This window comes from Hermetia illucens, chromosome 5, assembly GCF_905115235.1.
Source record: "Hermetia illucens chromosome 5, iHerIll2.2.curated.20191125, whole genome shotgun sequence".
Taxonomy (NCBI): domain Eukaryota; kingdom Metazoa; phylum Arthropoda; class Insecta; order Diptera; family Stratiomyidae; genus Hermetia; species Hermetia illucens.
The window spans coordinates 111,995,019-112,009,438 of NC_051853.1; the positions used below are offsets into that span (position 1 = coordinate 111,995,019).

The 14,420-nt window shown below is 44.9% G+C and overlaps 1 protein-coding gene across 1 annotated transcript in view; it reads left to right on the forward strand.

Annotated features, from left to right (window-relative positions):
- Positions 1–14,420, forward strand: part of LOC119658359 (intraflagellar transport protein 140 homolog) — a 124,976-nt gene that overhangs the window by 85,275 nt on the left and 25,281 nt on the right. Inside the window, exons 10-12 of the mRNA XM_038065719.1 lie at positions 5,241–5,380; positions 5,448–5,736; positions 5,789–5,965. Of these exons, the coding sequence (XP_037921647.1) occupies positions 5,241–5,380; positions 5,448–5,736; positions 5,789–5,965 (606 nt within the window). The remainder of the gene's footprint in view (positions 1–5,240; positions 5,381–5,447; positions 5,737–5,788; positions 5,966–14,420) is intronic.

The window sequence follows — 14,420 nt, forward strand, 5'->3', positions numbered from 1 at the left end:
GGTGACGGAAGAGAAAGAATATTGGGGTGGACTTTTGGGGTTACCCGTCCTGCATGCTGAGCATGCTGAGTGGATCACCGCCACCCCAATACGCTTAGCATGAATTTTGAGGATGTTACTGAAGAGGAAGTTTGACGAGCCATAAACAGCTCGAAGAACTGGAGGAGCCCAGGTCTGGATTGGGTGTAGCGTACACAGTCGGTTGGCACAAAGTATAAATGAGGTCATGAGTCGGCCGGAGGATTTTCCACTCTTCCTTACTGTGGGGATTTCCTACCTTATCCCTAAGAAGGACACGGTGCAAGACTCCACAGAGAGAAGACCTATTACTTGCTGACCAACTCTCTACAAATTCATTACGTCTATTATTAGTGAGAGAGTCAATGCGCACCTCGAGACCAAAAACATTCTGTCCGAGGAGCAGAAGGGCTGCCGAGTTGGGTCAATGGGTTGCAAAGAGCAACTCATTATCGACTCGGTAGTTGTAGGACAAGCAACTAGAGGCTATATCTGCCGTGGAGCGGAGGAGCCTGCCTCGTGACATCGAGTTAGGAGCGTGGTTGACAACATTATCACCAAGTCGACTCACTGCACGCTTTTTTTTACAGCAAAGAACAGGCGAGTCCTGCGGCTGCCTGTAAGGCAGACTGTGGATTGACTCCACTTAACTTGAAGGATCGATCTTTCAATCCTATGAGTGGGGTGAAGTGGGACCAAGAGCGGATCGATGAATGGAAGTCGAAGGCAATGCACGGTAAACACGTGAATTGTCTCTGGCAGCCATTTGTCGATTTACATTTGTCGAAGCGATGGTTGTGTACTGGGGAGCTCTTTGCTGAGACAGAGGAGTTGATGTGTGCCATTCAGGGCGGCGTGGTCGCCAGCCGAGCTTATAGGAAGCTCGTAATGAAAGGACGGGTGGAGAACGACAAGTGCAGAATGCGTGGTTCGACGTTAGAAACGTTGTACCATCTCATTTCTGACTGTACTGTCATGGCGCCGGTGCAATACATCACCAGGCATCTGCTTACAGCATGTATTGGGATCGGCAAGTTCTGACTGATCGCCATACTGCACATAACAAGCCTGACGTACTGTTAGTTGACATAACAGCATCGTCGAATGGAAATATGAGGATAAGAAGGTGAACTATGAGCCACTGGCTTGGGAAATCAAAGAAATTTGTCGTCGCGAGCGGGTGGTTGTAGTTCCCAAAATATTGTCAGCTACAGCTATTGTAGCTAAATCCTTCACGGCTGCCCTTGGTGTCCTGGGACTTTCGCATAGTCTGGGTCAAACCATGCAGAAGTACACCATTCTGCATACGTGCTCGATGTTGCGGGCAGTTCTCGACGGATTCTCCCATTGACCTACCACCGGCCATTACCACCAGCGCCTCTTTAGTTTTTAAGCAGGTAGGATCGTCCGAACCAAAATGCTTGGCACTAGTATTAGGCAAAATCCAGATTCTGCCAGATTCACAGCTGAGTCTGGTATCCGACATCAAATCATGACATGAATTCCACTGCCACCAGTGAGATTTGCGCCGTGACCTTTCGTACGACAGCCTTCTGCTCTAATCACTTAGCTATCCGGACACACTAGCGATAGCGATAAAGGAGCCCATAAAATTCTCGCTGATGGCCTAAACCAACATGAAATCCTTCCTTACATCCTAAACAAACGTGTCTGGCCAGTTGGCCCAATCATTTTTCATTCGATCACCGGCCGCCTGAATAGTCAAAATTGGAGACCAACTGCATCTCATCCATATTATGGCCACCGGTCAAATGTGGACTTTTCACGCGTAACTGACAGGCCGAACTGAAAGTGGGTGGCGGGCTTCGAGAGTTTGGCAGTCTGAACGCCTGGTTTGAATCTAATTAACAATAGATGCAATTCTTTCTGATTGCGGCATGAGTAGCTTGTTTCGTAAAGACGAACAGCTGCTGCCTCTATTAGACGATGAATTGTAGTACCTCGTCGCTAGAGCAGGAATTGTCCAACCTTCTTCCAACGAAATTAGTCTGCCTGTTTGTTGACTCTAGGGGTCAGGATTTGGGTTGAAGTGGGGTTATTGCGTTTAAGCAGAGCTTCGTTGTGGAGGGTTTCTAAAATTGCTTGGGTAATCTTTTTAGTTGTCTGGGGTCTGCTCTCATTATTATAGGAGGAGATTTCTCACGACTTACCTGTTCTGTCGGGCTCCTTGGTGCGTTGAAGTTTTTAGCTAGTGTAATACTATGGAAATTTTAGCTGATGTAGTAGTGTGGAGTAGCGGACTTTGCTGTAACTGTTATGTTGGTAGCTGGTGAATCCAGTGGTAGATCGTCTTTTATACCTAAAAGTCTTGGCGGTCCAACGTCTTCAATTATTATTTCTGAGCCTGAAGAATCTTTTATCGGAATATGGGAAGTATTCTTGATTTTACGTGGTGGTAAGTCTGCTTCCCTTTCCTCGCTGCTTCGTCTTTTAGACAAAATTAAGTTCTTGCTCTCCATGAAGTTATGAAAAATCGGGTTGAAGCTGTGCGTGAGATGCTAATAGTGGAGGAAAAGTCGAAAAAAACCTCCACTCGGTTAATTTTTTTATAAAAGCGGGCGGGCGGGGAAGGAACTAGGATGTGGATTGCGATGGGGGCATGCGGGAGGGGTTTGGGAAAGGAAGCTAGGAGTGGCGCTAAGGATGGGAAAGTTTTGAAAACTGGAATGAGGAGTAGATGCCGTTATAGAAGATTACTCTACCGCCGGGGTCGAAAAGGAGGTTACGGGACTGGAGAGATAAGAGGATTTGGGGGAACAGATGAGTTCGTAGAAGATTCTCTTCGACGATCTCGATCTGCATCGCCTGGGAGATAAGTGGATTTGGGTGGGATATGGCTTTTTCAAGGAATTTGAGGGCATGACAGGCTAGGACGGCGTCAATGCGGGGCGTTTGAGAGGAGTCGTAGAGGATCTGGTTGGAGATGTATTTGGAGCGGTCTTCGTTCTTGTATATGTTGGTACAGTGGCGGAGGATTGCGTTCTTTGCAGCGGATTCGTTCGATTTGGTGGGAGCGTCGGACCAGAAGATGAAGCCGAAAACGAGGAGGGGACGGATAAGCTGTTTGAAGCAAAACAGCTTGACTTTCTGAGGTGTTGGGCTAGTGTATTTCAGGACTGGGTAGAGGGATTTGAAGGCACCTGTTGCACTGTCAGTGCCTTCGTGATATGTGGGACGTGGGTTAGGCGGGAATTGATTGTTACCCCAGGTGACTTCTTTGACGGTTGGGATGGTGTCGTTGCGGATCTTCAGGGATAGGGTTGAAATGTCGTTCCTCATTTCCGGCGTCATCTTAGCGGTACTACGGAATACGATGGTTTCGCATTTTTGTGGATTTAGGGACAGTTTCCAGCGTGTGAAATACCGGTAGAGCTCGTCTAAATAGGAATTGAGGCGGGCTTCACCGGCAGGGATGTTTCTGGTGGAGGTGTAGAGGATGAAGTCATCCGCGTATTGAAGGATTCGGATTGGATTTGGGTGTGGAGTTGGTTTGGGAAGGTCTGCGGTAAACAGGGAAAAGAGGGTAGCGGAGAGGACTGACCCCTGAGGGATGCCAGCCGGGCTAGAATATGGGGGGGGAGAGGTGTTCACGGAGTTGGACTTGGGAATTCCGCCCATCAAGAAAGCTAAGAATTAGCTTGCAGAGGTGCGGATGGAACTGGAGGACTTCAGAAAGCTTGTATGCGAGTCCGTATTGCCATACGGAGTCGAAAGCCTTCTTTATGTCGAGGAGACAGGCTATGGTCGGAGCGTTCCGGTTGAGGCCGAGGAGGACGTCCGATTTGAGCACGAGTAGTGCATGCTCGACTGAGTGTTTGGGGCGGTTGGCGAATTGGAATTGTGGGATTGAATGATTGGAGTCACAGTGCTCGTCGATAGTGACTTTGATGATCCGCTCGAAAATCTTGGTGGAGGATGAGAAGATTGAGATAGGCTTGTAGCTATCGGGATTTAGTGGATTTTGGTTTTTCTTGGGGATAGGAACAATTCGAGCACTCTTCCAATCTGTTGGGAAGTGGGCGTTGATAAGGCAGTGGTTGATGATGGAGGATATATTGGGGGCAATGTGAGCTTGCAGGAAGTGGTCTTCGAGAACTTTTACTTTTTCTGTGGGTAGGATGTTTTGGGGAAGGATTGCGTTTTGTTGGACTGATTTGCCCAAACGCGGGCAGGTCTTTCTGAGTTCCCTGTATGTACCAGGGTTCAGCTAAGTGTTGGAGAGGCGGTTGTGGAGGGTCTTTTTATATTGGATGTCGGATAGGATATCGTCGGGAAGGGTGATTAGTTTGCGGTAGTTTAAGGGACGGGAAGGGATCAATTCGTCGCATACTTGCCGAACTGCTTTGGTGTATTGACGAATTGTCAGGTCGATGGATTCGTTAGGAACTGTACGGTTGGATGGGAGTAGGAGAGGTTGAAGTTTGGTTTTGAGGGTCAGGTTGATGTGTTTCCAGTTTCGACGCTGGAAATCGGAAACTGAGGGTGGGCGCTGTCCGCGATCGACTGGTTATTGTGGCTTTGATACTCCGCTTAACTTTCCCGAAAGACATGCGAAAACTTTGCTCGAAAACTACTTAGCCTTTCTTACAGGATCTCCTTACTGACATTATCAATCCTCTTAACTAAATGTTGGCCCTACGGTAATGGAATTTTGGTGTCCTGGCTAATTATTTTTATATTTATTATAAGATTTCAAATGACGTCACACATATTTTTTCTAAAGTGATTTTTCTCACAATATTGTAACTCTAGATGTTTTTTGTCAATTCTCTGACACTATAGGCAGTTATTGTCTCTGGACGACTGTCATTGTAGCTTTTTGTGGGTATAAGTGGCGACATGGGGGTGATTTGGGTTTTTTTATTCAGGTTGTATATTGGCTTATAATGGGTGTATAGTACATCTTCTTGATCATATTCCGCTATATGAAAAATGAGTCTTGATTTTGTATGCCAGTATTATTTTGGCTTTAACCATATCAATCTTTTTAGTGTTTCTAGCCAAAGGTAGTGGATAAACAAATTCAGTTGTCTGATGGATTTGGTCTTTTCAAAATGGGTTTCAACTCTCCTCCATTTCAGAATCCCATCCCATTAAGTTTGTGAACACAGGATTATTAAATGTTCATTGATTAATCCCTCAAATGAATTTACACTGCCACTGAAATTTGTATCTCAATCTGAAAATTGGCTCTCTTGTAGATTACATTGAACATAAACACCGTCGCTCATACATCGCTCTGCAATTTCAAAGGAATGGATAAATGTGATGAGACAACGAGGAAAATGGTCCTCGATTTCAGCTTGAATGTTGCTCAGGGAAATATGGATCAGGCTTTTCGGTATTCCCTTGCCATAATTTTACAATCTGATCAACTAGTCAATCAATCCAATTGTTTCATTTTTCAGGTGTATCCGTTCAATCCAGTCGGAAGTTGTGTGGATGAACTTAGCTAAAATGTGCGTACAAACTGGTCGTTTAGACGTGGCACGTGTTTGTTTGGGTCACTTGAAAAAAGCGCGTTCTGTTCGAGCGTTACGTCAAGCCATGGAAGACGATAGTTTGGAGTATGAAGCAAAGGTCGCTACACTAGCCATCGAATTGGGAATGATTGAGGAGGCTAAGAACTTATATATTCAGTGTGGCAGATTTGACTTATTGAACAAACTGCTGCAAGCTTGTGGGCGCTTAGATGAGGTACAGTGAACAAAGTATCCAAGGAGGTGATTGACTATTAAATTATTTTCAGGCACTTCAAATTGCAGAACGAGACGACAGAGTTCATCTGAAGAACACATATTTTAAGAAAGGTGAGCAACTAAGAGGTGCTGGGTCCTTAAAGGAGGCTTTGCAGTTTTTCGAGAAAACGCAGGACTCTGTGCAAAATGTAACACAGATGCTATTGGAAGATCCGATTATGCTGAAGGTTCGTAAATTCTTGTGAATATTCCGAAAATATCTGGACATATGTATATACATATATTTTGATATTCAGTTTTATCATAATCATGCCCACTATCATAATTGGAGCAACCAAAGTGATGGTATGGTACACGGTACCGGTTTTTCATTCTCCTTTTCTTTAACCTTTGTCCCATTCGATGGCAACTTCGTTTCATCTAGATCGGGTTCACTACCTATTCCGGTCGTAAGTTAAGTACGGATGAAGTTGAGAAGTCACCGTTAAGCCATCGCTTCTATAAAGGCTGGGTTAAAGCTTTCTGGATGTTTCCCATTGACTTTGATATTCCAGCCCAGTTTAGCTAGTGAGTTGTCATCCGGGCGGACTATAGCATATTATTGAAGAAGCCTCTCTCGCAACTTCTTTATGATGTATGTAATGTCGCATTGTTCGCGAACGTCTTCAATTCGGACATAATCAGTGTGAGTTATGCCACTGACATTAATTTGGGAAGTTTTTAACGTAGTGAAAGATAGGATATTATCAGCTATGGTAATTGTCAAGATATAATCCTGAACGAGATCTTGAAGTATGGATAATAATTATGAAGAACACAATTTTAGTTAAAAATAAGGTAAATTTGGTACATCCTATAACTATAGGACCACCTGTTATTTAACTCCTTCAATTTTTTTCCATGTAGCAGCTTAAGGGGCAGTGTCCTCTTGAAAGCCCTAGTAGGGCTTTCATGTCCCACTTCTTAAGGGACAACAAAAATTCCGCTCTAACGGCCCCGGGTTCCTTCAAAAAGATTTTCGTCTGCTGGCAGAAGTTCAAATTTCTCCATTCGGTTGCGTGAATCCTCGCCATTTCCCCCTTCAGAGTAGGAGGATTCTAAATGCTGCTTCTGGCCCCACCGTTGTGGATTCAGAACCTTGGTGAGCCAGTCTGTCACCTTCCTCATTAACAGCGATGTTTGAGTGCCCTGGCACCCATATCACGAATGTTTCGTTCAATCGGCTAAGTTTCAGCAGCACCTGATGACAATTCCACACCAACTGGCTTGATCGTTGTTGTTTAGTGCTGATAATGCTGCCCGATTGAGAACTCCGCCATGCTATTAACATAGTATGCTGGTCCCCAGCTCAGGTAAAGGGGGAGGATTTGATGCAACGTACTCTGTACTATCCTCAATAAAACAGAAATAAAATGCTGAGATCAGGGAAAGAGATAAATAGAGTATAGTTGGAGTTATTCTACTATGCTAAATCCTACCTGATCCCTCTTGGTGACAGGTCCCGCGACAGGCCGACCAAGAAAATGCATACAATGTCGTTACAGACATGATGATTGGATTGAGTTACAAGCATCGGAGAAATGCTAGGGCGTCCATCTCAGTCGACGCGGCAGGATGGGCCCCCGTCCTGTCGAGAAATGGGCAAGGGTTCTTGACGCATGGACGGCGTCAGGACGTAAGCAAGTTAGTCCGAACAAAACAAACAAAACAAATACGTGTCGGCATGCTAAATGTTGGTACCCTAACTGGAAAGACGGAGGAAGTCGCACGAGCCCTTCGGAAAAGGCGCATTGATATCTGCGCTCTGCAAGGAACCCGATGGTCCGGTGCCAAAAGCTGCGGCTATAAGCTTAGCTATTTTGGTAACCCACACACTCAATATGGTGTTGGTATTGCTATCTCGGAGGGTTTCCGTGATGCCATTAAAGTAGTCGAACGATTTGATGATCGGCTGATGAAGCTCACCATTACATCAGCTGATCGCACTATTGACTTCTTCACCGCGTACGCATCACAGACAGGTCGACCTGATGCTGAGAAAGATGCCTTCTGGCAATTTCTCGATGAAAAGACTTGTCACGTGCCTACTGACGACTATATTATAACTGCCGGCGACCTTAATGGTCATGTGGGTGAAAAGGAAGACGGTAACAGGTGCAATGAGGGTGGCGAGCGTATAATCGATTTTGCGGACACCCATGACCTTGTGCTAATGAATAGATGGTTTATCAAACGATTGTCTCATCTTCCTTCATTTTATAGTGGGAACAGTAAAACGCAAATCGATTATATTCTCATAAGACGTCGACATTTTACCACCGTCACTGATTGCAAAGTCGTTCCCTATGAGACCATCGCACCTCAACATCGACCGTTGATTGCCGTCCTGCGAATTAAGCCACCAATAAAACGGCGTGAGGAACGCACTGCCCCGGCGCGCATTAAATGGTGGCGATTTGGTGAGAAGAAAGAAGAAACGGTCTCACTCATATGATTGCCAACCATTACGAATGTGGAAGAATCATGGAACCACATAAAAGACACGCTCCACAAAGCGGCCTCTGCAACCCTCGGGGTCACCAAGCCGGGTAAACGGAACATCAACCGTGATACTTAGCTTTGGAATGATGATGTTGAAATGAAGGTCTGTGAATAGAAACGCCTCTACCATAAATTTCTCGACGATAAAACGCCTGCTAATTGGCAAATTTATAAGAATGCCAACCGGGAAGCAAAGAAAGCGGTCGCTGTCACCCGAACAAACCATTACAAAAATCTTTACGATAAACTGGGCACTCGGGATGGCGAACGAGATCTGTATCGACTTGCTAAAAGCCGTAATGAACGTACACAGGATATCGAACACTTCTGTTGCGTCAATGGCAAGAACGGTACTTTGCTTACAAACTGTCGAGCCACAATGGAAGAATTTGCACATCCCCGACCTGTCAGCGCAACTGAAGTCGAGGAGGCATTAAATCGAATGAAATCGGGGAAAGTCACAGGATCTGACGACATCGCATCTGAGCTTTGGAAAGCAAAGAGCTGGAACCCAACACTGTGGCTCAGCGAATTCTTTAATCGGGTTATTCAGGAAGGAAGAACACCATCTGACTGCAAGAAAGTACCACTGTTCCAATATGGAAAAAGAAAGGTAGTCCAGCAGAATGTTCATGGAGAACTGCGATATGAAACTGCTTCACGCATTAACGCAACCTGGATGAAGTGGCGTTCCACAACTGGTGTTCTTTGTGATCGACGTATCAACGGACGTCTCGAATCGAAAATTTACCGCAATGTTGTCCGTCCTGTCGCTCTCTATGATTTTGAGTGTTGGCCAACTATAAAAGACAATGAACGGCGTCTTGCGGTAATAGAGACGAAGATGTTGCGTTGGACTAGTGGCGTCACACGTTTTGATCACATCCGAAATGAGGACATCGCGATCGTTATGGGGTTGCACCGATCGTAGAAAAGTTGCGAGAGAGGCGTCTTCGATGATCACGTAATAGGTGCTAATGAGAATTCGAAGTCGATGGTAGACGACCAAAAGGCAGGCCTAAACAAAGGTGGCTTGATACGCTGGATGGGAATTTAAAAGTCTCGAGATTGTATCCAGATCAGGCATTCGATAGAGCCAAATGGCGAAACCGATCACGGCGAGCCGACCCTGCTTGTGAACGTGGCAAAAGCTGAAGAAAATGAAGAAAGAATGCTGCCCGACTGTTGAAACAGATTCAAACAGTGCGGTCTCTTCATTTCTGTCGCAAACATTCTTCTAGAGAAATTAGTTTTGCCACTCGTATCGCAGCTTGCGGGGAATAAGAAGAAAGCGAAGTTGTGTGAAACGTCCAATAAAGTTTGGAGTTGCGACGGAGGACCATTGAAGTTACCGATATTCGGTCGCAAGTGCTCCCCAATACCGTTCGAGAGTACATTACATATTATATATCCATATTATACGATGATTATGCCTTTTCGCCGAAGAGATCGAGAAGATCCATATTTCAGTGATGATAGCGAAATACTTGGTTGTGCACATTTCCGTTGTCCGTTGCTGTCTTAGTAACACGGTTATTATCTATTTCGGCAGCCAGTAATAAAATGTTCAATAATAGAACAATAAAGGGTTTGTATCCAGAGCTGATAGAACCTTGGCATTATTTAGTTTACTTGCTTTTGATGTTCTTGTCTATGTATTTTCAGCATTATTGGATTCGAAAAAAGTGGAATACTTTACTTAGAGCTCTGGGAAAGTTATCACCATCTCGGCAGATGCTGGATTTTATCTAATACTAGCAGTGCCAAGCATTTAGGCTCGCACAATCCTAACTACTTCAAAACATATAGGGACTCTAGTGGTGGTGACCGGTGCTCAGTGTGAAAATCCGTGGAGAACCCACCACAACATCAATCACTTTTGCCGAATGGTGCAAATATGAGAGACCTACGGCCTTAGGGAAGCTGTGAGGGATTTAGTTATAATATCTGTAGCTGGGAATTATAACCACCCTCTCGAGATGCCAAATTTCTTAGATTTCCCGAGGCATTGGCTCCTAGTTCACTCTCTTATCCTTTTTTTGATGAATTTCCGTTCAATTATGCTATTATGCGGGATAGCAGCATCAATAATATACGCGTTGTGTGGTATATGGCGATTTGCTAAAACTTTGTGGTCCTAATATATGCCGTAAGCAGAACTAACTAGTACTGCCTGCTGTTCATATCCTTAAATGGTGCATGTTTTCGTGTTCAGCCCATGCTTGTATGCCAGGCTTTGATGAATCACCTTACTTATGGCATTATGCCCATCTGTGTATTGCACCGGCGTCATAACAGTGTAACCAGGAATAAGATGAGCCAACATTTCAGATGCCGAACCACACATTCTGTATTCTTTGTATTCCACCCGCTCTTTTACTATGCACTTTTTATAAGCTCGGGTGGCGACCACTGCGTCCTAATGACACGCATAAATCCTCAGTACACAGTCATCTGTTTGGCAGATACAGATCGTCAAAGGGATGCCGGAGCCATTTCACATGTTTACCGTGCATTCCCTTCAACTTCCATTTATTGATACGCTCTTGATCTGACTTCACCCCATTCAGGGGATTGAAAGATTGATCCTTCAAGTTAAGTGGAGTCAGCCCGCAATGTGCCTTATAAACTGGTCCATCCGCTCCATGTCGGGGTTTGGATGATGCATTCTGAATTTAGACATAGTAGTCCGTATTGGCCGCAGAGCGATTTCCAGATTAGCTTTCCTACGTCTTATGCATATGCCAGTGAAGGGACTCTTATTCTTCACCGAAAGATGTGATTTCAGGTACTTGTAGAAGTCTGTCTCGACCATAGCTTGGATGTGGAAATCACCGTATGCTCTTTGCAACACCTGATTCAACTCGGCAGCCTTTCTGCTCCTCGGACAGAATGCCTGTGATCTGGAAGTGAGCGTTGGCTTTCTATCAATAACAGAGGTTCTGAACGTGTAGAGGGTGAACTCTGCCCGCATCGACTCTTCGTGTAATAAGGGGTGGTAAGATGTTGTAACTGCGTTCATACCCCCAGTCCGTTTCATCCACCTTCTACGCGAACCTGCCCATAGATAGTGGCTAGGATTTTGATCATCGTGGTGCCTCGATGACAAACAGTCTCACGATTATCCGCTTCTACGACGTGCTGTCCATTACGGAAGTCCGATCCAGTCACTAAATCAGACGACTCCCGCCAGATATCTGCAGAAGACCTTAAATTTCCCTTCTTCTCAATTGATGGATTGGCATCATTTTTACTTCATTGAAATTTACCAAATTATAGAATTCAGAGTTATCACAATCTCGGCAGATGCCGGATTTTACCTAATACTAGCACTAAGTGCCAAGCATTTAGGGTCGGACGATCCTACCTACTTAAAAACTAAAAGGGCACTGATGGTGCTGGCCGGTGGTAAGTCAGTGGGAGAATCCGTCGAGTACTCCTCGCAACATCGAGCACGTATGCAGAATGGTGTACTTCTGCATGGTTTGACCCAGACTGTGCAAAAGTCCCAGGACATCAAGGGAAGCCGTGAGGGATTTAGGTACAATACCTGTAGCTGACAATATTATGGGAACTACAAACACCCACTCGAGACGCCAAATTTCTCTGATTTCCCGAGCCAATGGCTCATAGTTCACCTTCTTCTCCACGTATTTCCGTTCAATGTTGCTATTATGGGGGATAGCAATATCAATAATATACGCGGAGCGACCTGTCTTGTCAACTAACAGTACGTCAGGCTTATTGTGTGCAGTATGGCGATCAGTCAGAGCTTGCTGGTCCCAATACATGCTGTAAGCAGAACTATCAAGTACTGCTTGCGGCTCATATCGGTAAACCGGGCACGTTCCCGTGATCAGCCCATGCTTGTATGCAAGGCTTTGATGGATAATCTTACATACAGCATTATGCCTCGTGATGTATTGCACCGGTAACAGTACAGCCAGAAATGAGATGGCCCAACGTCTCTAACGCCGAACCATACATTTTGCACTGGTCTGTTTTATTGTTATTCCATTATACTTCATTCTTGTGATTTCTAATAGATTGTAGTATCATGGAGTTGACCTGAGTTTCTGATTTGAGGATCCCTACGCCACTTCTACCTAACTTTCGTCCCGTAGGTCTACAGCTAGGCTCCCGAGGCATTTGAGGTTCTGGTGCTCTCAAAGCCTCTAATGTTGTCTCATTTAAGCAAATAGGAAGGGTGCGGTGGCCATTTAGGCAGAGAGCCTTTGCTTGCCTCTTTGTTCAAATTCAGGACCGTTTGGCCAATGTCAATGACCTGTTGTGATAGCAGACAGATATCAGCATAGCCAAGATATTTGTGGAAAGATGCCATGCGGTTCAATGACCCTCCATGTCCTTTGGGCAAGGTATCATGGAGCACGTCACCGATAACAAGAAGAGATAATATCGGTGATTGGATGCAAATTTGGCAGACTCCACTTTCCTCAGAAATTGTATCTCGATGTATCACATGACGTTTCGGACTACCATATATTTAAAAATAGCTATTAGTTTCTCCGGAATGTTTCTTTTGCGTAGAGCATTTTAGATACATTACCCGTTGTTTCTGCCGGAAGCTTTCTCGAAATTGATGAAGAGCAGGTGAAACGGAGATCTAAATTCAGCACACTATTCTAAAATTATCCGGAGGGTGTTGATACTGTCTGTGCAAGAGAGTGCAACCGACTCTCTGTTGACCAAGCTCTCGAAGTATTTTCTGATGCGATCAGTATAATTTACGGAAACTTCCACCTCGATCATCTCTTCTTCCATTCTACGGGAAAGATCTCGGATTCCAAGCATAAGTCAAAAGTTGAGGAGCTGCAATGAATATTTCTACGGTTAGACTTTCAAGCCCATCGGCCTTAATTGGCTCGAGTGAGATAAAGGGTTCTATATCACCACTATTTGCGGCTACTTCTCGTTCCTTGATTAATAAATTTCCCTTGACCACAAGGTACATTACACTAAACTTCCCTAGATATCGCATTGGAGCTCAAGCGTGTTAGTCCTATTTCGTCCTTTTCTTCAACCTTTGTCCCGTTCACAAGCGGGGTTGGCTTGTCGTGATCGGTTTCGCCATTTGGCTCTATCGAATGCCTGGTCTGGGTGCAATCTCGAGACTTTTAAATCCCCATCCAGCATATCAACCCACCGTTGTTTAGGCCTGCCTTTTGGTCGTTTACCATCGACTTCGATGTTCAGACCAATCTTGGCAAGTGAATTCTCGTTAGCACGAATTGCGTGACCAAACCATCGAAGACGCATTTCTCGCAATTTTTCTACGATCGGTGCAACCCCATAACGATCGCGGATATCCTCATTTCGGATGTGATTAAAACGTGTCACGTCACTAGTCCAACGTAACATCTTCGTCTCCATTACCGCAAGACGCCGTTCATTGTCTTTTATAGTCGGCCAACACTCAGAACCATAGAGAGCGACAGGACGGACGACATTGCGTGTTAGTCCTACATGTTCAGTAATCCGTTTTCATGATCAATCAGTCAGCTAGATCTTCTTCAAGAGACGGCCGACGCCTTGATTAGCATTGGAGAAAGGAACATTGAATCGCGGCCCAATGCTCATCAATATTCTGAGGCAGATTACTTAAAGTATCTGCCGTCCGATTAGGAGCACAGCTCTCTCACTATTGAATGACACTTAGATCATATAAACGGTCGATGTTGAACTTGGGGATCGAAATTCTTTAACCTTGCTAAAAGCGGCGAAAGCAGCTCATAAGCTACCTTCAGAAGATGATTCTTTTCGGGCGGGACGTCCTCTTATGCATTTTCAGCAAAGAGTGCTGACGGTTATGCAGCCAATCTGATTGCGTATACCTTCCGATTCAGATAAATGTATTTAGTTAGAAGAAATTATTTATACCATGTTGCAAGTTATTGGTATTCCTTAATGCGAGATTAATTCATTTGTTGCTTACCGTAAACAATAGCTTTGAGTTTCAATCCAGCTTATTATACTGAGCGTGTCCGTATAGCTGAGTGGTTAGAGCACAAGACTGTTGTACGGAAGGTTGCGGTTTAAATCTCGCTGGTGACAGTCGGATTTTTATCGTGATTTGACGTCGGATACCTTGCTATTATGGGGAATAGCAGCATCAATAAGCGG